We start from the raw sequence: 26,984 nt of genomic DNA, 5'->3' as shown, positions 1-26,984 counted from the left end.
TTTTTAAAATATGAAAAAATCTTATGACCTTAAACTTTTAAAAGGTACACCACATCTTTTGTCTTGACCTAGGCAACAAACAAGCAGTTTTGTTGTGAAGCACACACAAGACACTGAAAATGTTCGTTTGTTCATTCATTCATTCATTCATTCATTCATTCGTTAATTTGGTCTAGTTTAACCAGTTTGTGTAGGTTGATTAAAGGGGACATTGGATGCCCATTTTCCACAAGTAGTTATGATTCTTTAGGGTCTTCGTGAAATGTTTGCAACATACTTTGGTTAAAATTCCTCAGTGGTCATTTAAAATAACTTATCTGTCTTATAAAATTATCAGTTTGAGAATGATTCTACATAATTCTGCACACCATTTTAAATTAAATTTTTATAAATGCCTGTTTTAGATTTTAGATTGATTTATATGTATTCTATTTAGATTATGGATAATTGTTTTAAACTAAAATGAATTTTTATTACATTTTTCATTATAATCTGAAGCTCCCCATCCGCTTCATACCTTTTCATCAAAATGCAATACTTAGAGACAATGTCTTCAGTACACCTCTACTATGATAAAGATGTTGTTGATTTCTGAATTATAATTAATTTAATGTTTTTGTTGGATATAAAGTTAAAAATGTCAGGCAGGCTTTTATTTTTGTATTAATAGTTGTATTTAATAGTAATGAAGCTTTTCTTGCCAAATCAGATAGAGTGTGGTTTAACCAACATGGCAAAAGACATGGAAAATGTTGTACATTCAAAAAATATATTGATTCAGGTATGTTTGCCTATTCAGGCCTGATTTTTTTGATGAATAGAATACTTGTCTTAATTTTTAATTTTAATTTTTTTTTATTGAAAATTATATGTTTTTCAAAAGCATATGAAGCTAACATGAACATAAATATTGTGTTTGTACATTTCTAAGAATATGAAATATCTTGGGTATCTGGTGCAGCTGGTTTGTCATGGTATTTGGTTCTGACAATTTACATTTGACATTGTGACCTGATTTTCCTGCCGGCTTTGGCTTTTGTGACAGAAGACGACTTAAAACACTGACTTGAACTTATTTGCATTGGCCCCAAGACACACCCTTTGATGTGTCTTGTTTGAAATAGTTTTGAGTATGAATGGTTGAAAGGCTCTAGCTGTATCTATTCTAATAATAATATCTTCTATTGATGTTGTATTGAATCATATTACGTCGAGACAGTATGCTCAACTTAAATCAAATCAGATTTCCGCAACAGTTTGCTTCACCCCTACAGTTATATTCCTGCTGGATGACACAATACTTTTTTTTTTGTCTTCACTAAATACCTTCACTCTGTGAAATCTTTACCTATTTTTATAGAGTAAACATAAAAATAATGTTTATATTGTTAGTAATATTTCAAGATTAATATTTACTAGACTGAAGCAGCTTGGGTTTACTTGATTATAAATTTTTTAGAAAAATGTTAAAATGTAAGTATCATAAAATAAGACAGCAGGCTATTGAAAAATGTTGGTTATTTCCCTATAATGCAGTGGGACTTTTGCACTTATAAGCATAGCCCATTCCATGTACTTTGCTTCTGCTACTTTCCAGTTGTTTTGTTTACTTCATGCTTGTAAAACAGGTTTAAAGTCTTTAAAATGGTCAGTGTCCAAATACAAGGAACAGACTTATGACAGTGTCCACTCTGTCATTGCAAGAGCATTTAGCAGTGTGTGCTGAAGGCCAGTACAGGATTGTGTAGTCAGGCAGGTAGCTTTCATAATGGAGTCATAGTTTTATATTCCACTATGAAGTGACATAGCAATATATACTCCTGAAGGTAAGGATGTGTCTAGAGGAGCCTCAGAGAGTTCAGGTCAGGAATACTCATGTAAGTATGATCCCTCTCAATTTGGCAACCCCTGGCATGAAAGCCTTGCTCTGAATTACTATAATTCTATTTTCATTCTGTTTTATCTTTCATTTAAACATACACTATTGTTCGAAAGTTGGGGATTAGTAAGATTTTGATATTTTCTCTTATGCTCCCCAAGGCTGCATTTATTTGATAAAAAAAATACAGTAAAAACTGTAATGTTGTTCTGTATTATTCTTCTATTCTAATATATTTAAAGCTGATTTTCTTTTTTGCAGCCATTACAGAAACCATCATAATAACATGATCCTCCACAAAAGAAACGTTTCTTATTACAGTTGTGTTGCTCAACTGTAGATTTTTTTTTTTGCATTGTTTTGAAATGTCTTTACTGTCAGTTTTGATCAATTTACCGAATGAAAGTACTAACTAATAAATGTCTTTACTGTCAGTTTTGATCAATTTATTGCATCTTTGCCGAATGAAAGTATTAACTTCTTTAAAAAATTAAATATATACATTTTACCAACCCCAAATTTTTGAACGGTAGTGTATATGAAACAGATCAAGTTCCAATCCGGGATGCTGATTTGTCAATACAGGGTTCAAGTTGCACTATTTAACTTTAGTTTACATGTCAGGGACTATGTCATCTAGTGGAAGGATGGCCTTAATGAATTAGCTTTGAATAATTTGCTTATGTAGTAACTACTTTGCAAAAGCAATAAGCCTCTCAGTTACATGCCATGCATTTAGCTGTGACTGAATTTGCATTTTTATTCTTCTTTAATTTCCAGAATACTGTATAGATTTGTAATCATGTTCCCCATTTAGGAGCTTTACTATCTGAGGACCCAGCAAGCACAGGAGAAGATGGAGCGATCAGAGAAGAGGTTGAATGAACGATTACGCGTGTGCGTGGCCACCTGTAACAGAGCGGACTACTCTAAACTCGCACCCATCATGTTTGGCATCAAGTCTCACGCTGAAATCTTTGACCTGGAGGTGGTGGTGCTGGGTTCACATCTCATTGACGATTACGGGTAAGACTGCTCGAGTATGCTGATCATAAGTCGTTAAATTGATCTGCATTAAATTGTTGAAGAGATATTGCATATCAGAGCAGCTGACAAACTAAATTAAATAAATTAGTTTCGTCATTTAAAACCTGAAATACTTTTGTTCTTTCTTGGAACATAAAAGTCGGTGTGCATTGAAAGTGCGAACCAGTTGTGCATTGGTGTGGTCCCCACTGGTTTTCATTGTACATACAAAAAAGTTTAGGCATTCTTTAAAATCTTTTGGTGCGTGTTTCATGGATGAAAGAAAGTCCTACAGGTTTGAAATGATGACATGAGGGTGATTAAATGATGACAGAACCTTCATTTATTGGTGAGCTATACCTTTAAACAGATCTGATTCTGGTCTGTATTGACTTAAACGTACAAGATAAGCCTTAGATCTTCATCTGGGCTTGAGAGCTTCAGAACATGAATCAGCACAATTTCTCACTGTTGCCATGGAAATGTTGGAATGCAGCTCTTGACGGTTGGAGTTTGGCTCTTCTTTGGGTCATGTAAACTTGACATTACCTACTGGGAGCAAAGACTCTCTTTTTTTAAAGCAAATGGACACCATGCTGTCTCTTATCATTCAGGCTTTGCTTTTTAAATCATTTCAGTATTTGATGCTAAATAAATATAAAATTAAAATTTGAAAATTCATGCAAAAAACGTTTTCCATTTTAATTGTAACATACAGCGAATATGCCATTATAATACTTGCATGCTGAATCCCAGGTGATATTCTTTCTTCAGTTTATTTGCATACTGAACAGCTTTTAGATGCTAATGCTCTTCGATGAATATTAGGGCTGCACCAATGAATCGCTAAAGTCAGTAATAATGGATGCAAAGTGAGCTGCTGCGGGAAAAGTTTGTGACCTAAGTTGTCCAAAATATGTAACATATAAGTGCTTTAATCATTATTATTGAGCATAACTAAAAATTTACAGATGTGTCCTTATCTGTAAAATTGAATAAAAGTCCCATGAGTATTTAAATTTTGTATAAAGGCTCGTCCTGTCAATTTTAATTTAGTGATTTAACATATGCTTTCAAATACTAAGCCATCCGTTTGAATTTTAACATGACTTTTTGCACATACAGTAATGTTTAATTGCACTTAGCCTACATAGAAAAAACAGTTGATTCTCTCCAGCGATTCTGGAATGTCTGAGCTTAGGTCTTTCTTGCATACAGTATGTGCAATAGAGACAGCAGTTTTCTGCTTTATTTAAATTATTGTAAGTTTTTATGTTATTGAAAGTAAATTCATTATGTGTCACTACAAATACTTTGCTTTGAAAGTACCAAGTAGTCACACAGTAAGAAAAAAGATTTTATCATCACACTGCAGCCCTGTGAATCATAATTGAATCAAATTGTGAGTTACCTAGAGATTCCCACCCCTAATAGATTACATTTAAATAATATTACATTATACATTAATTATATTTGTTTTCATTTCCCTTATATTGCACAAATTGTATTGTTTGGAGGACAGCGTCAAAGACTATAGAATACCCAAGACATGTCACTTGTATAGTTTTGAATAGGGGAAAATGCAACGCTCCATATGGCCGCTCAATCGCAGGAAGCCCCGCTTTCTGAATGAAAGAGCCGATCGCTAATCGGTAAAGTCAGCACTGCAGCTGCCGTTAGAAGTCCCGGTTGCTATAGAAACAGCCATCCATGCACACTGGCTGCTCAGTACTCACAACACAAACTCACAGCACTACAAAAGAAACAACATTTATGACACAGTTGTTGTCAGATTTCTTTGGTGATTTCAAATATGAAATTTAATCGTAAGCTTAGTGAACAGTTTTGGAGAATTTGATGTTTCCCTATACAAAGAGATAGGTACTTGCATGCCCGAGAGGCGTTTCAAAGATGGCCGCCGAGTGACATAATCACAACCCCCGGCGGGACATATTTAATGATTCAGTGTTTCCCACAGACTTACACTCAATGTGTAGCAGCACTTCCCCCGGCGGGAAATACAGGCTATATATAAAACCGGAGACCGATGATTGAAAATGCACATTCATTCTCTGCCAGCAGGAGGCGCTTTAGGAGCGAAATACCAGTCTCCCTGATAACGGCTGTAATCAAAACAGTGCTCTGCTCATAAACGCTACTTTATCGGGTGTTATAGGAAAGATTAAATGAAAATGACATCAAATTTTTTTTTCAAAGAAAGTCGGTGCCCTTCAAGTTTACATTCAAATGAAAACACATTTTGATTTTGAAACGTGCAGTGCTCATGTTTATTCAACGAATTCAAACCTTTTTGGAAAAACTATTTGTGGCGGTCAGTGTTGATATTGTGGCAGGCACAAACAAATCACTGTATGTTTACACTCTTTCTCTCTTTCCCAGAAACACGTTCCGTATGATTAAGCAGGATGAGTTTGATATTCACGCTAAGTTGCACACCATTGTTCGTGGTGAGGATGAAGCTGCTATGGTGGAGTCTGTGGGTCTCGCGCTTGTGAAGCTCCCCGACGTCCTCCAGCGTCTCGCTCCTGACATTCTGCTCGTTCATGGCGACCGTTTCGACGCGCTGGCCTTGGCGACAGCAGCGGCTCTAATGAACATACGCATTTTGCACCTGGAAGGTGGAGAAGTGAGCGGAACCATTGATGATTCCATTCGTCACGCCATCTCCAAACTGGCACACTACCATGCCGTCTGCACACGCTCGGCCGAGAGACACCTCATCTCTATGTGCGAAGACCACTCTCACATTATATTGGCTGGGTGCCCGTCTTACGACAAGTTGCTTTCAGCCCACCAACGAGATGATTATACTGATATCATCAAGTCGTGGCTTGGTATGTACTATAGATGAATGGGATTATATGCAAACAAAACAGTGCAAAATAACTAATTTTATGTTTGTTAAAAACTACTTAAGCTTTCATTTATGCATATGTGATTTTTTTTTTTCCTTAAACAGGGGATGATGTGAAGGAACAGAGCTATATTGTAGCTCTGCAGCATCCTGTAACCACAGACATCCAGAATTCCATTAAGATCTATGAGTTAATGCTGGACGCTCTCATCTCCTTCAACAAGAGAACTCTCATTCTCTTCCCGAATATTGATGCAGGTCAGCTCTTATTTTCTTTCCATCTGACCTTTCTCGTTTTTCTTTTTTCTCAGATTTATCAGCAGTATAAGATAATTTCCAAGGACTCTAACAACGCTAACAGACAAAACAGTCATGGTTTGTTTTGAGTTTAGTGTTAATGACAGGTAGACACTATAGGAGGCAGCAGTCAAAGCAGAGTTGCTGTGTCTTTCGTTGGAATATAACTCTATTCTGTTTATAGAAACGCAAGGAGCGGGTGGGTGGCATGACCAGAAAATTATATCACAGTATGAGTAATTTTACGGTAGTGGTTAAAATATAGTTAATAGTTCAGCAAAACCATATTATTATTCATATTTTGTATTAGATTTTGTTTTATATTTTAATTTTTAATTTTCATTTTAGTTAAAATACAGACTTCAATTATTATAATACATTATTAAATTATAGATTACATATATAACATGTAACATGTATGTTACGTTGTTATATTATGCCTGCTTTTTAATTTTTTGTTGAAGTTCCAGAAAAAGGAGCTATATTTTGACCATTACCATAAAATTGCTTATATGTAAGCAATAAGGTACGAGAGGCCATGCTGTATTGTTAATAAATCATGACTGAAGGGTGTTGTTAGGCATGACATGAAGTGCAGTAAGGTTTCTAAGCATTTATACAAATAATACACAGAATAATTGGTCAAAGCGTTCATAACCGTGCTTTATCGTGAATAAAACACAGCTGCTGACCAATCAGAATCAAGGAGTGGAACTAACCATTTTATAATATGATATAAAATATAGTATTTATTTATATTTTGAATTAGTTTTATGTGTTTTAGTTTTGTGTGTTCTTCATATACTTTTAATTTTAATTTTAGATTTTAGTAATTCTGTCTTGTGGTTTTTGTCATTTTTATATATATATATTTTTTTAAAAATATTTCTATTTAGCTTTAGTTTTTAGTTTAAGTTGTAGTTAAGTTGTAGTAACTAGTAATAAATCTGAATTGATTTTATTTGTTAATTGCCAAGAAAATATGTCTAAATCTTTTTTTTTAATAGCTTTAGTTTAAGTTAACAGTAACACTGAATATAATATATCAGAATTGTAATCTGAATTGAATGTAAAAATGGAATTGTGACTCTTATTAGCCAGATATTTTATTTAATTGTTCAAAAATAATAATAAAAAAAAAAACTTTTACCAGTTGAAACAGTCTTAGTAATTCTTCCCTGAAACTAAATCTCTGAATAAATGCAATGGAAGTGTAGTAAAAATTCTGCCCTATTAAAACCATACTGCTCTGTGTTTTGTCTCATGTAGGCAGTAAGGAGATGGTTCGTGTGATGAGGCGGAAGGGAATTGAGCAGCATCCGAACTTCCGTGCGGTAAAGCATGTTCCGTTCGATCAGTTCATCCAGCTGGTGTCTCACGCCGGCTGCATGATCGGGAACAGCAGTTGTGGAGTTCGTGAGGCTGGAGCCTTCGGAACACCTGTCATTAACCTGGGGACTCGCCAGACGGGTCGAGAAACAGGTGAGATTAGTCTCGAATATGAATTACTGACCTTTACAGAGGAAATAAAGCACGATGGCAGGATATGATTACCATTGAGTACTCTTTATTGTGTTTGTTATTTTACGTCCAGGATGTACTGTAATTGGATCTTTAAAATCAGCATGGCATGTTTATTCTTCTGAACAGGCCCATAGTGTTTAAGTCTTTAGTATGAGCCTTGATAGACCAGTTTTACCAATTCATGTTTTTTGAAAATAGGAGAAAATGTTCTACATGTGCGAGATGCAGACACACATAATAAAATATACCATGCCCTGGAGCTGCAGTTTGGAAAACGCTACCCCTGGTAATTAATTTTTTATGTATTTTTAGATATTATACATTTAACATATACATTTGGTCAAGTATTTTTATAACTCCATATTTAATTTGATTATTTATTACTAATCATTTAATTTAAAATTTATTTATAGTATTTTCATTTGTCAGTTTAATTTTATTTAGTTTCAGTAATTTTGTTATATGCTTTATTTCTATTGAGATTATATTTATTTTTCCATTTTAGTTAGTAATTAATGCTAATTTAATTTGCAGTTTAGTAGGTAGAATGCTTCAACTTATTTGTTTTCTGTTGGTTATCAAGGCAGCATTTCTAATTTTCTCATCTTTATTTATTTATTTATTTTTTTAATATACTTCATTAAATAATAAAAACTTATACAAATAATGAAATATAGAATTTAAGCTTATTTATAATTTAAACTTTTATGACTGAATATAAACTTATTTTAATTGGGTTAGTTGAGAAGGCAAGTTAAGTTTTTCATCTAATATTTATATTAGTTTCATTTCAGCTTAATTTTGATTAGTGAAAACAACATTTAATGGTTTTAGTTAACGATAACAACACTGGTCTAATTTATCCATAAACTGATATCGAGCAAGCTGATTTATGCTGCGTATTTGATTTTAAGGGCATCATTAAATTATCATATATTATTATAGATAAATCCACTCATTTTTGGCCATTTTATATTACTCAAATGTAACATATGACTGTAAACTCAGACCCTGAACCTGCCCTGTGTGTTCTGGCTCTGTCCACTAGCTCCAAGATCTACGGTGACGGAAATGCGGTCCAACGCATCTTGAAGTTCATGCAGTCCATTGACCTTTCTGAGCCACTGCAGAAAAAGTTCTGTTTCCCACCAGTGAAGGAGTGCATCTCTCAAGATATCGACCACATTCTGGAGACACAGAGTGCACTTGCTGTTGACCTGGGAGGGACCAACCTGCGTGTCGCCATTGTCTGTATGAAGGTGTGCAGAGCTAACCTCTGGAGTCAGGTGTTGAGATGCAATCCATCTTTTAGAAGATGCTGGACACGCTCTACATTACAGATTGTGACGTGTTTTTTATGCAGCAGGATATGCAGCACTTATGTAAATATTTCATTCATCTGATGCACACAAGTCCGACTGTAAAACAAACAGCAGCAGGTTTGATCAGAGGGGTTGTGTAATCAGCTCTTTATGTGTGAATGGTGCAGTTTCCTGGACTACTGACTGACTTGACATTAAATATGTATTTAGTTAAATTTTCAGTATTTGGCCACGGTGAAGGATTGCTGAATATAGATACACAATTGTTTCAGACTTATGTATTTTGCAATATTACTACAATCTCAAAATGGCAAAATATCAGCCAATTAATCGTATTGGCTGATAAATTGACCAGTTATTTCATAAACATCATACTGGTGCACAAGCAGTTTAAAATGATAGAGTAAGTTCCATCTATATTTTAATAAGTCCTTGAATGCTGCAGTTTGACCAGGTGTTTTATTGGTTTAGGTGTATCACTATCACAAGCTCCTTACTTCCAGTCAGAGTGATGAAGAGGTACCGGTTTAAGACGAATAATCAAATCAGCAATATAAAAGGAAAAAAAAGGCCCATCTGTGGTAGCAAAGAGAGATTATTTGTGGTGTTATTTTTATTTATTTTTAATTTGCATGCATAAAAATATGTTCAAAAGTATAGAGTCTATAAAAGTGTACTCACCAAGGTTATATTTACTGGTCAAAAATACAGACAAAATGTAATATTGTGAAGTATTATTACATTTTAAAATGTCATTTATTCCTGTGATGCAAAGCTGAATTTTCAATAACCATTACCCCAGTCCTCATTGTCACATGACCCTTCTAACAAGCTGATTTGATGCTCAAGAAATAATCTCATATAATTTTTTGTAAAACATTTTTTATTATTAAGAAACATTTCTCAATATTATCATTATTAGTTGTGCTGCATAATTTTTGCGATACATTTTTTTGGGGGGGATTCTTTGATGAATACAAAATCTGCAGTAGAAATCTTTTGTACCATAAATGTCTTCACTGTCACTTTTGATCAATTTAAAGCAACCTTGCTGGAAGTATTAATTTGTTTAGAAAAACAAGAGAGAATCTTTGACTGATACCAATTGTTTTGAATGGTACTGTATCTTGTGGAACATAATTAGGGTGAGAAATTAAAGGTGAGGTAATTTATTGTGATTTTTTTTTTTCCCTGCAGAATTTTATTGTGATGGTTTAATAGCAGCTTGCCTTTGTTGCTTCATATTTGTTTTTTGTTTTTTTTTATTTCCTTATACATAAAGTTAGGCATAAAATAATATATTTATATATATTGAAGATTTCATCTTGTAAATATGTGCTTGTGTTTCAGGGTAAAGTAGTTAAGAAATATATGCAGTTGAATCCAAAAACGTTTGAGGAGAGGATAGAACTGATGCTGACTATGTGCAAACAGGCCATGGCTGACGCTGTTCACCTCAACTGCAGAATCCTGGGTGTCGGTATGTATGCGTTTGTCCTGAGTCTTTTTCTATGTGTCTATAAATTCACTCACTCATTCACTGTCCATTTCTTTCAGGTGTGAGCACAGGGGGGCGTGTGAACCCACAAGATGGGATAGTCCTCCACTCCACCAAGCTAATAAATGAGTGGAGCTCGGTGGACATCCGTACACCCATTTCTAGCGCCCTTCATCTCCCTGTGTGGGTCGATAATGATGGCAACTGCGCCGCCCTTGCTGAGAGGAAGTTTGGCCACGGGAAAGGCGTAGAGAACTTTGTCACCATTATCACTGGAACCGGTCTGTTCCTATTATCATGCCCTTTAGTGCTAGCTGCTAGGATGGTGGGCTTTCTCCTTGTTTGATAATGCAGAGAGTGGAATAACTTTTGTCAAGCAGTCTACCCCTTTTCATAGAAGGGTAATTCTCACAAAACAGTACTATTTATACCTGATTTTTTTTCCCCCCATTTGAAAGGTAACAGCTGAACTCTCTTTGTTTGGAATGACATATTATATAATATAATTATATTAATTATATTATAAACTATATTAATGTTTTTTTTTATATATATATACTCCACCATTAAAATGTTTGGGGTCAGCAAGATGTATTTTTTATTTTTTGGAAAAATGCATACTTTTATTGAGAAGGATGCATTAAATTGAACAAAAGTGACAATAAATACGCTTATAGTACTACAAAAAAATTAAATTTCAAAATAAATGCTGTTTAAAAACTTTCTATTAATCAAAGAATCTTGAAAAAAATGTATCAATTTCAACAAAAATATTAAACAATGCAACAGTTTTCAATATTGATAATAAGGAATATTTCTTGAGCATCAAATCAGCATATGTGACACTGAAGACTGGAGTGATGATGCTGAAAATTCAGCTTTTCCATCAAAGGAATAAATTATATTTTTAAATAAAGTTTTATTTAAATATATTTTTTAAATAAATTAAAATAGAAAACAGATATATTAAATTGTAATAAAATAAAATAGTATTTTACACTATTACTGTTTTTGATCAAATAAATGCAGCCTGGGGAAGAGACTTCTTTCAAAAACATTAAAAAAAGTCTTATCTACCTCAACTTTTTGAACAGTTGTGTATATTTTTAAGTTACTTTTAAGCTTGTTCACTTAGATTTTTCCATTTCAGTTATGAACTTTTATAAAAGACATCTAAACCATTATTTTGCATTACACACAACTATTTTGACTGTATCCTATTAATTGTATTTATAGTAAGTCATGGGGACAAACATGACACACTAATTAGATATTTTTCTGAGAATGAACTAGGAAACATTGTGAAATAATGTTTTCTTTCTTAATTGATACAGGTGTGTGTACAGTATATAAGTATTAGAAATGCATGATCAAGCAGATTTCTGTTTGATCACATATCTAATGCCGTGTACCTGCGTAAAGACTAAAACAGATATAGTTGTTACTTGTGTTTGACTTCTGTGATTCTGCCTGTGATTACCTTTGTCTCATGTTTATATGTGCAGGAATTGGCGGTGGTATAATCCAGCATAATGAACTGATCCATGGCAGCACATTTTGTGCGGCAGAACTGGGACATATTGTGGTCTCATTGGAAGGACCAGAGTGCATGTGTGGCAGCCACGGCTGCATAGAGGCCTACTCATCAGGTCTCGCCCTGCAGAGAGAAGCCAAGAGACTCCACGACGGTGAGACAGACAACAGTTACTCTAAAACACACTTATCAGCCTCACCCAGTCTATCGCGAATCATTTCAGTTTGCAAGTATTTCCTTTTCAGTTGATATGGAACAACTAAACTGGGTTATATTTCTGTAAAACGTCACAGTTAACAGTGACGTAAACCCTCACAATTGTTGGTATTTGTCTGAACGTGTTCCATTTATCCTCAAAACTCATATTTCTCGACCAGCTTTTATTTATTCATTACTTAAAGACAAAAACTGACCCAGCCCTGATATGACAGAGTAATCACACTGCATGCTGGCTGACCACATTGCAAAAATAATAACGCCTACTAACAATAATAGTAACGTCTTAAGGTTTGGTTTGTAATAGAAGAGTTGTGCACAACAAATGTTACTAAGTTAAACATTGTAATTACATGTTTCTTTCGTGTTTGATGACAGAGGACTTGCTGTTGGTTGAAGGAATGTCTGTGAATAACAAAGAACAGGTGAACGCTATTCATCTCCTCAACGCTGCTCGCCTTGGCAACTCCAAAGCTGGGAGCATACTCCACACAGGTAAGACGCATTTTCAAGTACATACATTATTCTCAAGCAGGTTTGTGGTGATGAAAAGCACTGATAGTCTCTCTCCTCTTTCCTAACAGCGGGAACTGCCCTGGGTTTGGGCATTGTGAACATCCTTCACATGATCAACCCGTCTCTGGTCGTCCTGTCTGGTGTCCTGGCAGAGCACTATGAGAATCCAGTTCGTCAGGTGATCAGTCAGCGAGCTCTCCTCTCGGCGCAGGGGACCAAAGTCATGGTGTCTGAGCTCGAGGATCCTGCGCTGCTGGGTGCCGCCAGCATGGTACTGGACTACACCACGCGCCGCACCTACTGAAAGAGCTCGAAAACCAGGAACCAATCAGTTACTGACTTAAAGACCAAAGACCAATCATGTGCTGTGTCCTTGTTAAGATCATAGTGCTGTTTAAGCCTGACCTTAAAAACTTTTGTCTAGTTTTTACATTAGTCGCATATAGTTGCTATATTATTTGGGATCAATTGCCTATTGTAAGGTATGCAATTTTGAAGAATTCTTCAAGTATATGAAGGATGGTTTTATTTAATATTTGTACACTGAAACTAAAGGGTATGTGTTACAGAGAGGCCGCTATAAAAGATTTAATCACCAGTTCTGTCTGTTTTGCTTTCTATTGTTTGGATTTTTCATTGTCCTTTGTGCCTTACACTGATCTGTTGCCAAGCCTTTGTGTTTTCAGCACCGTATGTTTAGTTTTATTGATTCTTCCAGCCTGTATGAATAAATGAAAAATCTTTGTCCAGTTTGTCTACTCTAATGTAATATTTAATGTGCCACAGAAATGTATATTAAAAATGATTAAATGCAAAATGGACTTTTATTGCCAGTGAATTGATTGATTTGTTAGTTGTGCAATACATTTATAAACTTGAAATCGAAATATTGATATTTGCAGAATATTGTGTATATGTATGCATGTATGTGTATATATATGTTCGTGTACACACACACACACACACACATATATATATATATATAAATGTGTGTGTATATATGTATATGTATATATTTTTTTTTTTTTTTTTTTTTTATATATATACACAACATATATATATATATATATATATATATATATATATATATATAAAATGCAAATAATATCCTTTTTGTTCCTTTTTGGTTTTGTTTTTATAACCTTGTCCTTCTTAAATGAATCTTCTTAAACCAATTTGGATAGGGTTGGTCATCTGAAGTGATTCCATTCTTAGACCTGTAATGAGAGATTTTCTGTTTGGTTGGTAGAAGGTAACCTCTGCTGAGCCACCTAGAGGCAAATGTTCTGCCCTCAGAGCTGCTGCTGTGAGCTGTAAAATCACAGGAACACACAAAACAGACACTTCACAATATGCAGCACAAAAATACAAATGTGAAATAAATAAGAAAATCAAATGGGGCAAAATTCAGGAATTTTAGTAGGTTACACCATGACTTTATATTTTTAAAATCATTTAACAAGATGACGAATAATGAAAAGTTCAGTCTTTTATTGAAGAGAACTTTTATTTTGAAATGCGCTGGCATGTGCGCAAATAAACCCGGAAGTTCTACAGGGTCTTTCATCTCACAGTTTGACGCGTGTAAAGCAGTGAGAGTGACTCCCCTCCTGTCATTTCTGTAGCTTTTCTTGCTGTGTTTGTGCATTTGGATTTAAAATGCCTCTTAAATTTGAGTTATGTCCCGGTCGCGTGATTGGAGGGAGCAACCCGTGTTTCATCATTGCAGAAATCGGACAGAATCATCAGGGAGACATTGAAATCGCCAAGAAAATGATCAAAATGGCAAAGGTATGAGGTGTATTTATATTGATTAATATCGGTATGGTGCATTTATTATTAGCGATGAGCCTACAAATAATAATAAAACGTTTTGGATTTGTTTTTATTTTTACGGGAACTATTACTGCTTGCAGTAGTTCATGTTTTTTAACCTTCCTCCGTGCAGTTACTGTGGTACAGTCAGGACAGCTGCTTAATCTGATACGGAGCATAACATACTTGGAAATCTTTATTCAGAACTGCTTCGTCTCAGATCACTTCCTTACACTTTGGAAGTTTGCCGTAGAATACCTTTTGATGCCTAAACCACAACTGCACTTATAAAGACGTTTAATAAGATTACACGTTGATAAACATCGTTTTATCATGTTGTTAATAGATACAGGTGCTTTAAACTTAAATTATTTTTGTATTAATTTTGTGCTTTCTGATAGAAAGCAATGAGTACATGCTGTACATTCCATTCATGATGGAATTCTTTATTAAAAATGTAAATTACATTATAATAACATACCATATAAATATCTTCATATATATAGTATAAGACTGTATTTATAAGATTATTTACTCTTTTTTTTCTGTCGTCATTACATTAAGGTATCGTTATTTTACATTGTTTCTGATATTATTTATTGCATGCAACTGTTGCTCCTTTCCTAGGACTGCGGGGCAGACTGTGCGAAGTTTCAGAAGAGTGAGCTGGAGTTTAAGTTCAATAAGAAAGCCCTGGAGCGGCCGTACACCTCCAAACACTCCTGGGGAAAAACATACGGAGAGCACAAGCGCCATCTAGAGTTCAGCCACGAGCAGTACAGAGAGCTGCAGCAGTACGCTGAAGAAGTGGGCATCTTCTTCACTGCGTCCGGAATGGACGAGGTGAGCCGCAGAACGCATGCGCAGATTATTAGACTACTAACTTGTTTTATTATTTTATTTTTTTTATTTTATACGATCTTTTGGCTTCAGACTTACTGATAACAAGGAAAGATGTCAGGAGCCTGCTGATCACATCAAATACCCAGAAGTCTTGTGTATTGTTATATTTCTCATTAGTCGGCTGCCTGTAGCAGTCCCATAGTACAGTGATGGTGGTACCATGGCACTAAATTATTACTGTTATTTTTTAATACTACAGCATTTACATTATACTTACCAAGAATGTTAAGTGTGTTAATTGTAGTTTTCTGTCTTGTGTTTTTAATGGCTGTAGAATTCCTGCATGAGCTCAATGTGCCTTTTTTCAAAGTTGGATCTGGAGACACCAACAACTTTCCATACCTCAAAAAAACTGCCCAAAAAGGTAACGTTTGTGTGTGTGTGTTTTTAATTTGTTATAATAATTTTTAATGATATTATCACAAACAATCAGTAAGATATTGTAACATTTAAAAAATGCTAATTGTCTTAAAGATGTTTACTAATGTCAAATAAATAAATAAAAAAATATTAAAAAATATTTTTTATTTTTATTTTTTACGCACGCATTCACACACACACACACACACACACACACACACACACACCTTATATATATATATATATATATATATATATATATATATATATAATATATATATATATATATACATATATACATTGAGCAAAAGTGACATTTATAATATTAAAAAGATTTCCATTTCATATAAATTTTCTAAATTTTCTATTTTTCTATTTCTATTTTTTAAGCATTACAACATAAAATATAACCCATATGTTTTTACTATATTTTTTACTACATCAAAACATGCAGCCCTGATAAGCATAGGTTATAAATATTATTAATTCAAATATATATTCTTAATACTAATCACAAAACAAATTTAACTTCTTATGCTTTTGCTTGTTTTTGTTCAGGACGTCCCATGGTAGTATCCAGTGGGATGCAGTCCATGGAGACCATGCGTCGTGTTTATGAAATTGTAAAGGAACACAACCAAAACTTCTGTATCCTGCAGTGCACAAGTGCATATCCACTGGAACCTGAGGACGTCAACCTGCGGGTTATCATGGTAAAGAAACCAGCTCTTTTCACACTCATAAAGCCATTTTATATATTTCAAGTACAGCACTTGTGTATCAAAATCAGAATCACTTTGGTCGGCCCTTTTACATTTTCTTATATAACTATATGGTTAGCTATATAATTCAATAATTTATTATTATGATTATATAAATGAATATCACAAAGTCACCGTAAAGTAAAATTATGTATAATTTTGTACATGCTTTCCCCTCCAACCTATAGGAATATCAAAAAGAATTTCCAGACATTCCCATTGGTTACTCAGGCCATGAAAGTGGGATCAGCATCACAGTTGGGGCAGTTGCACTGGGAGCAAAGGTCGTGGAGCGCCATGTGACCTTGGACAAGACCTGGAAAGGCAGTGATCATGCAGCATCTCTGGAGCCTGCAGAGCTGGCTGAGCTGGTGCGATCGATCCGCATTGTGGAGAAAGCTTTGGGCACTGGGGTGAAACGCATGCTGCCCTGTGAGGTGCCATGCCATGATAAGGTACAATAACTACTACATACTAAAATACTTTCCTTTCCTTTTCATTTTATGTTTACATGTCATGAGTGATGTTCAGAGACCAGCATCACTATTACTATTGCTCACACTTAGGGTTAGGGATTTTTCCCTAAGTACTAACTCTAAAAATTGTGCTTCATCTGTGTTGTTTTAATTTGATTGATATTCTGTTATAGTATTTATCAGTATTTTACATTTTATTTTTATATTTAAGTTTTGTTTATTTATTATTTATTTTATTTACCTTTTAATTATATTTTCAGTTTTCATTTTACATTTTTAGTAATTTTGTTACATGCTTTTGTAATTTTTATTAAATATTTCTACTTAGCTTTAATTTAATTTAATAAAATTTTCTGTTTAATTTTTTTTTCTAGGTTTAAGAGATCCATCTATTTATTTCATTTGATTTAATAGTTTTAGTAAACAATAACTACCGTGTGCTACAAACCTGAATGCTATCTGAAATCATGCAGCTTTTTGAGGAAAGGTGTTGCAGCACTTTCTGTGTCCCCTGTATTGTTATTTTTCACATTCATCTTTACCTTCTACTTCAACCTCGTCTGTTTTACAGCTCCATTCTCTTTCAATCTTATGTTGCATTCCTTCCACTGCATTCCTGTTCTTGCCCCGTTTCCTTCCAAAACATCCTGTCTTAACTTTTCTTCTTTTTTTACCTTCACATTTATCCATTGGCTACCCATTATTGCTACTCCTTCCTTAACTCTGCTTCCCCCCCCTTATTTTATGTCTGGGTTATTTTGTTTTGAACAGCACAACCACATTGTCTTCAAGTAATCACCTCTGTCAAAACATTTCTGTAATTCTTCTCCATCTTTCACTCCTCTCTAGCTTGGGAAGTCTGTGGTGGCAAAGACAGCCATCCCAAAAGGTACAGAACTAATCCTGGACATGCTGACTGTGAAAGTAGCAGAACCTAAGGGTATAGCTCCGGAAGACATCTTCCAGCTGGTGGGAAAGAAAGTGACAACAGATATCGAGGAGGATGAGAGCATCACAGAGGATGCAGTCGACAACTACGGCAAAAAAGCCAAAGCTTGAGGAAAACCGTCTCCGTAATCTGTCAGTCTTCATCAGACTGGAATGAAATTGACATGTTTTATAAAAAAAAATAAATTAATAAATAAACAAAAACAAACACAAACAAATGCTGTATATACCGTGAGACCCAGTTCATTTTGTTTATATGGGTTAAAATTTGCCAAATACTGTTGAATAAATAATGGAACTAAAAACAGTGGAAATCCGTCTCATTTTGAAGATGAATTAATGAAATCCAGAATGTTTAGGATTGGTAGTACATGGTAGTATCGTAATTGTCTAAATACCAATTGTACATGAATGTGGGATTGAATTAGCAGGATATTACTATTATTTATTTATTTTAAAAGCTGTCGTTTTCCCTGTCAGCTAAAATGACACATACATCTTGCTTTCAATTGACATTAAAGGTCCAGCATGTTTCTTTTTGTGAAAGACACTACACTCCGTTTTTCATGACAAACCCTGTGTATATTCATTATAGATTGATACGTATGCAATCCCACATTGCTGCAACGCCCTATAAGGGCACGCTGATGGTCACGGGACTCGCACAGCCACGGTTTAGTCATTTTATTGGTCGACGACTTAACTTCTTGTCGTTTGTATAGACAGAAGAACTGCCCATCAAGAATACACAACTGTGATTGGCTGGGCGGCCGTTTCCTTTGCGTCCGTTCTCTCTTAAGCCCCTCCCCCACTGACGTTGGAGCCGTCGACGAGGAAGACAGAAGGGTGATTCGTGTTTTCAGTCGTTCTCAGTCCAAACACATTTAGCGAGCTATGGACGATTTTGATATGCTCAGTGCCCCTCAAGGAAGCACAGGAAACGGTGTGGGGGCAGATGAGGACCCGGCGGCAGCGTTTCTGGCCCAGCAGGAGAGTGAAATCGCGGGCATCGAGAATGACGAGGGCTTCAGCATCCTGGACAGCGGAGAAGTGCCTTCATCCCTGAGCCAAGACCCGGACGGTGGGTTTACACGACACCGACATTAATAAAACTAAAAAAACAAACAAACTCTATTTATAATCAAGCAGCCAAGACAAAAACACCCAAGGCAAAGAACTGCTTTACTCGCTCGTTAGCCAGCTAGCCTTCATTCAGAGCTCTGTGTCTGTGAAGTAACGTTAACACGATGTGTGTGTAAAAAAATAATAATACGTGGTGTGCTGTTTATGTAGAGCACATTGCCCCAAAAATGTGTCCAAATAGCCGTTTAAATGTCCTAATGGTTTACATACTGGACTGGTAACGTTAGTTAAAGGAAGCAGGAAAATGACGTTATCTGTTGTCAAGTCAGCTCTTTATAATTCTCCCTGTGGTTATTTTACGGCTTAAGCGTAATTTTATTCGTGTTCAAAGTAACGTTATACAATTTTCTCTTTGAACACACATTAACCGTTTTTTTGTGTGTCGGCTGATTACTGTAGTACTGTTGGGATCAGCGAAATGTCAGTTCCTTGAACGCTGAAGGGGTTTTTATTAAAGTATTTAATGACCTTTGGACTAAAGGCTGTGTGTGTGAGTAAGAGAGTACGTTAGTTCCTGTAGTTTTTATTCAGAAGTGTCCAGACATCCTGTAGATTTGGTAAGACGGGACCACTGCTGTATTTTCAAACCTAGCGAGATGCCTATTTCAAAGGGTTCAGATAGCTCACGTTTCGGTCGGTTCACGGTTTTAGGCTCACAGGTTCGGTTCGGTATGTGCTATGTTCAGGGAAAAAAGGACTATGGTCAAATAAATAAATAAATTGATAACACATTAACTAAACACAACAGCACAAATTAATACAATAGAGCAAAGTTACAAATAAAATAGTGTTTTTCAGGTTTTGAACAGTGGGCAGATCGCGGTATGTATCGTGGGGGTTGTATCACGGTTTTTCAATTCGGGTTGAATATCGTTAACGTACACCCCTACTATTTAGACAGCATTTTATGGCATTAATTATTGAATGCTTAAAAGTATAAAAAGCTTATTGAGTGTTCAAACTGAAAACGAGTGATTTGAACGCACATTTGATTCCCAAAATATCTGATTCAACAGTTCGACCGCCCCAATGGTCAGAAATGATTTATTCCAACGCATCTTCATGTTCAGAAAATTTCAGACGCACCTGCAATGGCATAAATATTTGATTTGAAGGTTCAGATGTGCTTATGATGGCCAGAAATGATCGATTCGAACTCGCCTAAGATGCCCAAAAAGGATTGTTTTAAAGATGCAATAGTCTCTGTGATTCCCAAAAACATTTACATGTTTGGCAGATGCTTTTATCCAAAGTGAGTTGCATATGGTATACATTTTTATTAGTTCATACTTTCAAAATTACTTCAAATTAATTTGTTAAAAACAGTCTCTTTAGGTAGGCAGCACACTAGGTTTCAAGACAAAAAAATTCCATCACAAGCATCTCACAGTTTAATGAATCTCTACAGGTTCATAAAATAAACCATTTTTAAATTAATTTAATACCAGAGACGGACTGAAATTAGTATATTTTAGAGGCCTTTGCTTTTGGTTAGTAAACACACCTTGTACTATGGTTAAATTATTATTATTTTTTTTTGTTTTTTGTTTGTTTTGCATTTTAATATTAAATGGTTAATAGTTTTAGTCTAAATGTGGCTTAATTGCAATGAGGAGAATATTACCAATGAAATATTACCTGGTATTCCCTTTTTACATGCCGTTGGCTTGAATGTTTCTCTGGGTGAAATATTTGAATAAATGATGAAGGGGATGTTGTTTCACAGGCACAAAGGCACAGTCTGAGTTAGGTCTAGGATGACTGAAGACAACAGTCTTGGAAGTACTATGCACTGCAGTGTGCAGAAAATCAATCAGGCTTGCATACTGTCTGTTTATTTATTCTTAGGTTAAAATGGACTTGCATGTGTTGAAAACATTTTGTGTAATTTATTACCGATTGTGAATCTGCTTAGTATGTATTGCTTGATGAAAATGTTTTTGATTCAAATATTAAATTACTCTGTTCTTGGTTCGTGTTTAAATCACTTCTAGTAAAAAAAAAAATGCTACATGATGTTTTCCACTGATTCAGGAAGAAAGGAAAAGAAGTCAGCAAAACCTGGGATTTAGGCATGGGGGAAAGACTATATCCTGTCCACAATTCAACACTAAAGTAATGCTTTGTCATGGACTACACTTTGTTGCAAAATAAATACTGTTTCTTGACCATATACATTTATGAATTTAACCAATAATTTCATCTAGAGCGACTTACATTGGATTTTTTTTCAGTTCATGCATTCCCTGGGAATCGAACCCTTGGTCTTCTCTTGTTAGCAGCATGCTCTACTGTTTGAGCTACAGAAAGTCTAAACAGCCTTTGTGTAATGTATTTTCACTCAATAATTGTACTGAGGGTGATTCATACAGATGGATTGTATGCGATGCATGAAAAATTGATTGGACACTGACTTAAACATATCCATGTTCTTCTCTTTCTTTTATCTTGGCAGGTGGAGCATTGAATGGAGATCTGCATGGGGTAAGTATTCCATTAAAATCAGAACACAATGTGTTAATATTATTACTTATTACATACTGTAGGAGTATTTTTTTTTTTAGTTATTTTTTTCTTTTGCATGTATTTACACTGCGAAGACTGTTGTGTGTTGATACACATGTACAGATTACATTAAATCATTTAACGTAACACGTATTACACGTTTATTTGTACATCTCTCAATCCTCATTGCATTATTGTTTTTTGAAATGGCAGTGTGTTTAAATTTCATGTCATTGGGAGATTTGCATTACAAGCTATCAGAATTTCATCTTTATATGTGAATAACAGCAACTGTACTAAATTGCATATTTTAAATAAAACGGGTGTTTTTTCTTCCTCAAGCATGAGCTCTGTTTTCTCGATGTATCATACTCTATAGGCCATTAAACCAGGTGTATCAAATATGGTACAATACATAAAACGCATATGCAAACTTTAAAAATAGATACACTGTTGCATTTTAAAATGGATTTTTATGAATTCATATGTCAGGCTTTACAGGGTTAACTTTGCCTTTGAGCAGGGTAGTGCATGCCTAATGTTAATAGTCACATTTTAACAACCCAGTTTTATATTTACAATTTAAATAAACTTAATGAAAATAATTGACAAACCACTGATCCAAATGAGTTGATGCTCTAAAGAAGTGCATAAAGTGGCATACTGGGACTGTATGGTTTGGACTCCTAATTTTTGTTTTGTGTCCTGTAGGAGAGTAACGGTCCTTCAGACGTGTATGTGGCTATCTCCAATGCTGATCGGTTGCAGGCGGAGCCGGAGAGCTTGAGGAAGTGGAGAGAAGAGCAGCAAGAGAGGCTGGAACAGCTCGGTAACTTGAGCATAGTTGTAGATGTTCTCCTTAAGATAAATTAAATCTAATAAAGTTCATTTAGGGTTGAGAGAGGTTCACCTCTGCTGTTTTTCAGATGCTAACTCCCGTAAGCAGGAGGCAGAGTGGAAGGAGAACGCGAAGCTGGAGCTGGAGGAGTGGCACACCAGGCAGAACGAGCAGCTGGAGAAGACCAAAGTCAACAACAGGTACACAACACTATTCGAGCAGCTGAAATCTATAAGAGGCCTAGTTTCTGCCTCTTGCTGTTTGATTAGAAAAGCACTAGAGAGTACATGGCTTCTTTTTTGTACAGCAAGTTGTATTCTGGCTCAGGTTCAAAGAGAAAACCTCAAAATAATCCACACAACCCAAGTCCATCTATTAACGTCTCGTGAAGCAAGCAAAGCTGTGTGTCCATCAAATCAAGCAATTTAACTTTAAACTGTCGCTTCTGGCCAAAGTCCATTATCCATAACAATCCATTTTCCATAAAAAGTTTTCATTTTTTGGGTGAACTGTTCTTTTAAACAATAGTCCAATCAAAAAAGAAACGTTTAATATACACAGCCTGATGTGTCTATGTAGTTACTGACTATACTATACTAACAATCAAAATACAAATTTTGAATAACATGAGAGTGAATAAATGATTCAGGATCATTTTTGAGGAAACTATTCCTATTATTTAGACTAATGGCAACTATTTTATGATGTCGTGATTATATGAGAGGACAGTGAAGACGCTATCTGACCTTGTTGAATGGTCATGTGATCGTGCCCTTGGACACTTCTGCAGTGTTTTGGTTACATGATCTTGCCTAGTCCAATCCGAAGCAGTTACTATATCTGTGATTGCCACAAAATGTTGTATTCAGCTATTAGAATGGAAGGGGGAGCTCTGTGAGAAGCTCTTTCTGCTTTAGTGAAGCATTTTAATGAAATGTATCAATAGATGTTCTGAATAGCATTAATTCCACGGTATTGTATTAAAAAGTAAGTGATATTGGGTCAAAAGTTAATTTCAAGTGCATGTTTTGGCACTAATAAAAATGACAAGTCTCCTTAAATCTCTCTCTGAATATGTCCAATCCCTCTGAATGTGAAATCATTGGCTTAATTTCCTTGTCTCTATATGTCATGTTTGTCTCTGTTTTTTTTCTCTTGTGTGTCTACTTTTATGTACTTGGCCTGGTCTTAACACTGCAGTGTTTTGGCTCTGTGTGAGTGTTATTTTTCTCCTTTTTACCACTCTCTCTGTTCTCTCCTGCCTCGCTGCTCTCCTCTGGGACTCCCAGGGTGCTGGATGAGGATTTCTTCAAACAACCCTTCGCTGATCTGATTGGTTATGTGTATGTTGCTAAACTAACATCCTTTCTTTTCACATGCATCTCCCAATAAGTCATTTTCCTGCATCTCATCTTTTTTTCCATCACCTGTTACTCTTACACATTTCTAACCAAACTCTCGGTTAACTTCATATTTAAAACCAGGGCGTTATTTTTATTATTATTATAAAATTTTTTTTTTTTCCAAGACTAATTGGACAAATAATTCTGCACACTATGCATGTTTTCCATTTTTCCCCTTCCCCCATGTTTGTTAATTAGCAGATTTTATGTCCACCTTGCTCATTCTTTTTTCATTACTCATTTTTTTTGTTGTTGGTACTTTTCATGGTAATTTACAAAATGTTTAACCATCTTTGTCATATTTGTGTCATGCATTTGTCACAATGTCTGCATTTTGTTGACATTTAAGATATGTCTTAACATTTGTATAAACTGTGAGACTAGTCAATGCTATTTGTTGTCTAACATTAATATGAATTGAGATTATTGATTATACTAGTTCTATTTAGTGCAGTAGTAGCGTCTCTGTAATATAGCACTAGTGCATTTCTAAACAACTATGTGTCTAGCTGATATCAAAGCCAGCCAATAAATAAATCAGCCAGTAGTACACATGATAAAAATATATTTTTCCCTCGTGTTTTTTTTTTTTTTTTTTCAAAGTGTTGTCAAAGTTGACAAGATACATCTTTTACTTGTTTTGTTTGTTTGTTTTGAGACGTCAGCTTATTCTTAAAGGTGCACTGTCATTTTATTTTAATGTAGTTCATAGAAAATGGTGGGTTATAATTTTTATTATTATTTAAAAATATTATTTTTAATATATCAAATTATCTGTTGGCAGGACTGTTGATTGATTTTACTGACATTGACCACCAATTCTTTCTTCTGTTTCAGTCTTCTGTTTGTTGGCTGAAACTCAAAATGGTCAAATATTGAGTTATTTAATATTGGCTTGTACTTCAGCCGGACACCTAGTTGCTTCTGTTAGATGGAATTTTTTAGAATACGGTGTGCCTAGGTTGAGCAAAGCTGTCCCAGGCTAGAACTTTAACTGTCCTCTTAGTTCTGCAGCCATCATGTTCATCATGGACCTCTTACTGCTTCTGCCTATTCTGCAGAGCTATTGTAAACATTAGCTGCTTTTATTTTGCTTGGTAAATGTCTCAACTGAAGTGCCAGTTGAGATTGCTGAACGCCGCGAGTGGCGCATACATCAATGACGGCTGCAAGCTAAGCGCACCTAGAAACACTCCTTAGATGACTTGGGTTTTGAACAGTGCATGCCTGCTTTGGTCATCTGCATAAATCTCATTTCTTTTGGTTTTCTATATATCTGACTTGTGATCTGTTTCTCCTTGTTTTTCTTTTCTCTATGCACCTTTAAACTCACATTAACCATCCTTGCTACCGCCTAGACCAGTTAAGTAAAAAATAAAAAATAAAAAAAATAAAAAGAAAAGAAAAAAGAAAAATAAAGACAAGAAATCCAAATATGTTCAGGGAACAAACACCACTTCTTGCAAATTTATGCACCAATGAATTGCTGTCTTTATTATCAACATGTTTCTGGTAAAATTAAGATTCTGGATGTCCTTTTGTGGTTATGTGTTGGTGCACTAGTCCTGTGCGTTGATGTAGTTGTGACCGTGATTTACCTCATTGGCTTTTCATACCCATTTTGCTGTGTATATTGTGTGATAGTGGAGAGGCTAATGCAGCTCTACTGGACTGAGTCCACGGCAGCGGAAAGGGTTGGTAATGGGCCGGGATGAAATGGGAATAGGCAAATATGGTCTCAAAAAGCTCTCTGAAGATTTTTATGTTCAGAGCTCTTTAGTGTTTGGCTTGCCAGAAACTTGGTTTAGTTCCCCATGCTCAGCAGAAGGCCCTGCTTTTGGCACTTTCAGCCTTTGCACAAAGATTTGGTGGTTAAAATAAGCTAATTGACTTGTCAGTCGCTGGATTGAAGGCTCATTAGCGTACATGATTCCTTGACATTCCTCTGAATGTCAAGAGATTAGGAATGTCTCCTCATACAAGGACTTTCAAAGTACCACAAATTGTTTTAACCAACTGAATCGCTGCAAAATTTGATTGTGGCTGTTTTGGAACCTTTTCCTGCCTCCAAGATCTGGTAATGGTGGGTTGGGGGCATGATGCTCAAACTACCATCTGTTTTGGATGTGGTCACATGAAGAATGTGTCTCTATGAATGTATTCTTGTGGATGGAAATAAAAATGGATTTTCATTCAGGAACAGAGCTGCTTTGGTACACTTGCCTCTTACCTCTTAAAAAAAAAAAATAATCTCATGAAACATTTCAACCAATTTTAGAAGCTCCCTTTGGTAAACACAATTTCTGGAAAATAATTTGTAGTTTTTTTTCATGATGTAAAAATTCTGAAAGCATGAAGGAGGCCAGAGGCTGTGTGCTTAAGTGGGACATGTCTGATAGTGTTCCTGGTTTCTGTCTAAAGTTGATTGATTTTTTTTTTTTCATCGGCAGGGCGGCTGAGGAAGCCATGGTGTCGGAGCTGGACATGAACAGTCCTGGCACAGAATGGGAGCGCGTGGCACGCCTTTGCGATTTCAACCCCAAGTCCAGCAAGCAGGCCAAGGACGTCTCCCGCATGCGTTCAGTTCTCATCTCCCTTAAACAGGCCCCGCTCGTCCGCTAAGCTCCGCCTCTGGGGCCTCAAAACTACAAATCCCAGCAGCCATTGGGTTTCACAGCATTGATTCCTTTGTGGTCCTATCCCAATGGCTTTGAGTTCAATTTCCATATATGAATAACCTATATTATTACATATGATATGGATATATCTATATATGTTTATATATATATTCCATCTATAAATACATCTATAACAATGTTTAGATTGTTTTTATTTTTGGTGTCTATTTTAAGGACCAAACTCCATGTTCATTTTTCCATGTAGAGACAGTATGTGGCATTGTGACACTATCGAACTATGCATTTCCCTCCTAAGCTGTTAGGGAATACAGTACTAAACGTCTTGTGTATGTTGTAAACAGATGGTGGATAGTAGCTTGTGTGTAAAACTATGTACAGAAAAACTGGTCCCCTACACTTCATTGTGATATGATGGCACAAGTTGTTGAAGAACAGAGCTGTACCCCAGTGAATGTTGCCTCATGTTGTCCATCCTGTTTCAGTATGATTAAACATTTGAAATGTTA

General features: G+C 35.4%; 3 protein-coding genes across 9 annotated transcripts in view; all 3 read left to right on the top strand.

The window, feature by feature from the left end:
* Positions 1 to 13,508, top strand: part of LOC109090651 (bifunctional UDP-N-acetylglucosamine 2-epimerase/N-acetylmannosamine kinase-like) — a 29,146-nt gene extending 15,638 nt beyond the window's left edge. For 3 of the 5 annotated variants that reach the window (XM_042725954.1, XM_042726176.1, XM_042725869.1), the window contains exons 2-13: positions 1,854 to 1,877; positions 2,697 to 2,905; positions 5,306 to 5,760; positions 5,886 to 6,038; positions 7,347 to 7,559; positions 7,800 to 7,887; positions 8,650 to 8,860; positions 10,274 to 10,403; positions 10,481 to 10,702; positions 11,927 to 12,109; positions 12,550 to 12,666; positions 12,756 to 13,508. In XM_042725954.1, the coding sequence (XP_042581888.1) occupies positions 1,854 to 1,877; positions 2,697 to 2,905; positions 5,306 to 5,760; positions 5,886 to 6,038; positions 7,347 to 7,559; positions 7,800 to 7,887; positions 8,650 to 8,860; positions 10,274 to 10,403; positions 10,481 to 10,702; positions 11,927 to 12,109; positions 12,550 to 12,666; positions 12,756 to 12,991 (2,241 nt within the window). In that variant the 3' untranslated portion in view covers positions 12,992 to 13,508. The remainder of the gene's footprint in view (positions 1 to 1,853; positions 1,878 to 2,696; positions 2,906 to 5,305; positions 5,761 to 5,885; positions 6,039 to 7,346; positions 7,560 to 7,799; positions 7,888 to 8,649; positions 8,861 to 10,273; positions 10,404 to 10,480; positions 10,703 to 11,926; positions 12,110 to 12,549; positions 12,667 to 12,755) is intronic. The other 2 variants (XM_042726113.1, XM_042726038.1) reach the window with 1 other exon arrangement.
* Positions 13,509 to 14,225: 717 nt separating this feature from the next.
* LOC109090659 (sialic acid synthase-like) lies at positions 14,226 to 18,264 on the top strand. Its single transcript, XM_042725372.1, has 6 exons — positions 14,226 to 14,478; positions 15,130 to 15,345; positions 15,670 to 15,769; positions 16,324 to 16,478; positions 16,715 to 16,981; positions 17,852 to 18,264. The coding sequence occupies exons 1-6, from the start codon at positions 14,347 to 14,349 to the stop codon at positions 18,059 to 18,061; spliced, it is 1,080 nt and encodes a 359-aa protein (XP_042581306.1). The 5' UTR covers positions 14,226 to 14,346; the 3' UTR covers positions 18,062 to 18,264.
* A 479-nt stretch (positions 18,265 to 18,743) lies between these two features.
* LOC109094653 (clathrin light chain A-like) lies at positions 18,744 to 26,984 on the top strand. 3 transcript variants are annotated; one of them, XM_042725475.1, is made up of 7 exons: positions 18,744 to 19,031; positions 21,549 to 21,577; positions 22,310 to 22,427; positions 22,525 to 22,636; positions 23,726 to 23,779; positions 25,166 to 25,201; positions 26,290 to 26,984. In XM_042725475.1, exons 1-7 carry the CDS (start codon positions 18,845 to 18,847, stop codon positions 26,459 to 26,461), a joined length of 708 nt encoding a protein of 235 aa, XP_042581409.1. In that variant the 5' UTR covers positions 18,744 to 18,844; the 3' UTR covers positions 26,462 to 26,984. The 3 variants fall into 3 exon arrangements, with proteins under 3 accessions (XP_042581409.1, XP_018963927.1, XP_018963935.1); XM_019108382.2 differs by lacking the exon at positions 25,166 to 25,201; XM_019108390.2 differs by lacking the exons at positions 23,726 to 23,779; positions 25,166 to 25,201.

Source organism: Cyprinus carpio, chromosome A1, assembly GCF_018340385.1.
Source record: "Cyprinus carpio isolate SPL01 chromosome A1, ASM1834038v1, whole genome shotgun sequence".
In the NCBI taxonomy this organism is placed as follows: domain Eukaryota; kingdom Metazoa; phylum Chordata; class Actinopteri; order Cypriniformes; family Cyprinidae; genus Cyprinus; species Cyprinus carpio.
The sequence above is the reverse complement of the archived record's forward strand: the minus strand, read 5'-3'. Positions and strand labels throughout refer to the sequence as shown.

Excerpts from the sequence above, each read along its gene's own strand:
- LOC109094653 (XM_042725475.1), top strand. The coding sequence starts at position 18,845 with ATGGACGATTTTGATATGCTCAGTGCCCCTCAAGGAAGCACAGGAAAC. Across the intron at positions 19,032-21,548 it reads CCTGAGCCAAGACCCGGACG|GTGGAGCATTGAATGGAGAT; the intron begins GTGGGTTTACAC and ends TTATCTTGGCAG. Across the intron at positions 21,578-22,309 it reads TGAATGGAGATCTGCATGGG|GAGAGTAACGGTCCTTCAGA; the intron begins GTAAGTATTCCA and ends TGTGTCCTGTAG.
- LOC109090659 (XM_042725372.1), top strand. The coding sequence starts at position 14,347 with ATGCCTCTTAAATTTGAGTTATGTCCCGGTCGCGTGATTGGAGGGAGC. Across the intron at positions 14,479-15,129 it reads AAATGATCAAAATGGCAAAG|GACTGCGGGGCAGACTGTGC; the intron begins GTATGAGGTGTA and ends CTCCTTTCCTAG. Across the intron at positions 15,770-16,323 it reads CAAAAAAACTGCCCAAAAAG|GACGTCCCATGGTAGTATCC; the intron begins GTAACGTTTGTG and ends GTTTTTGTTCAG.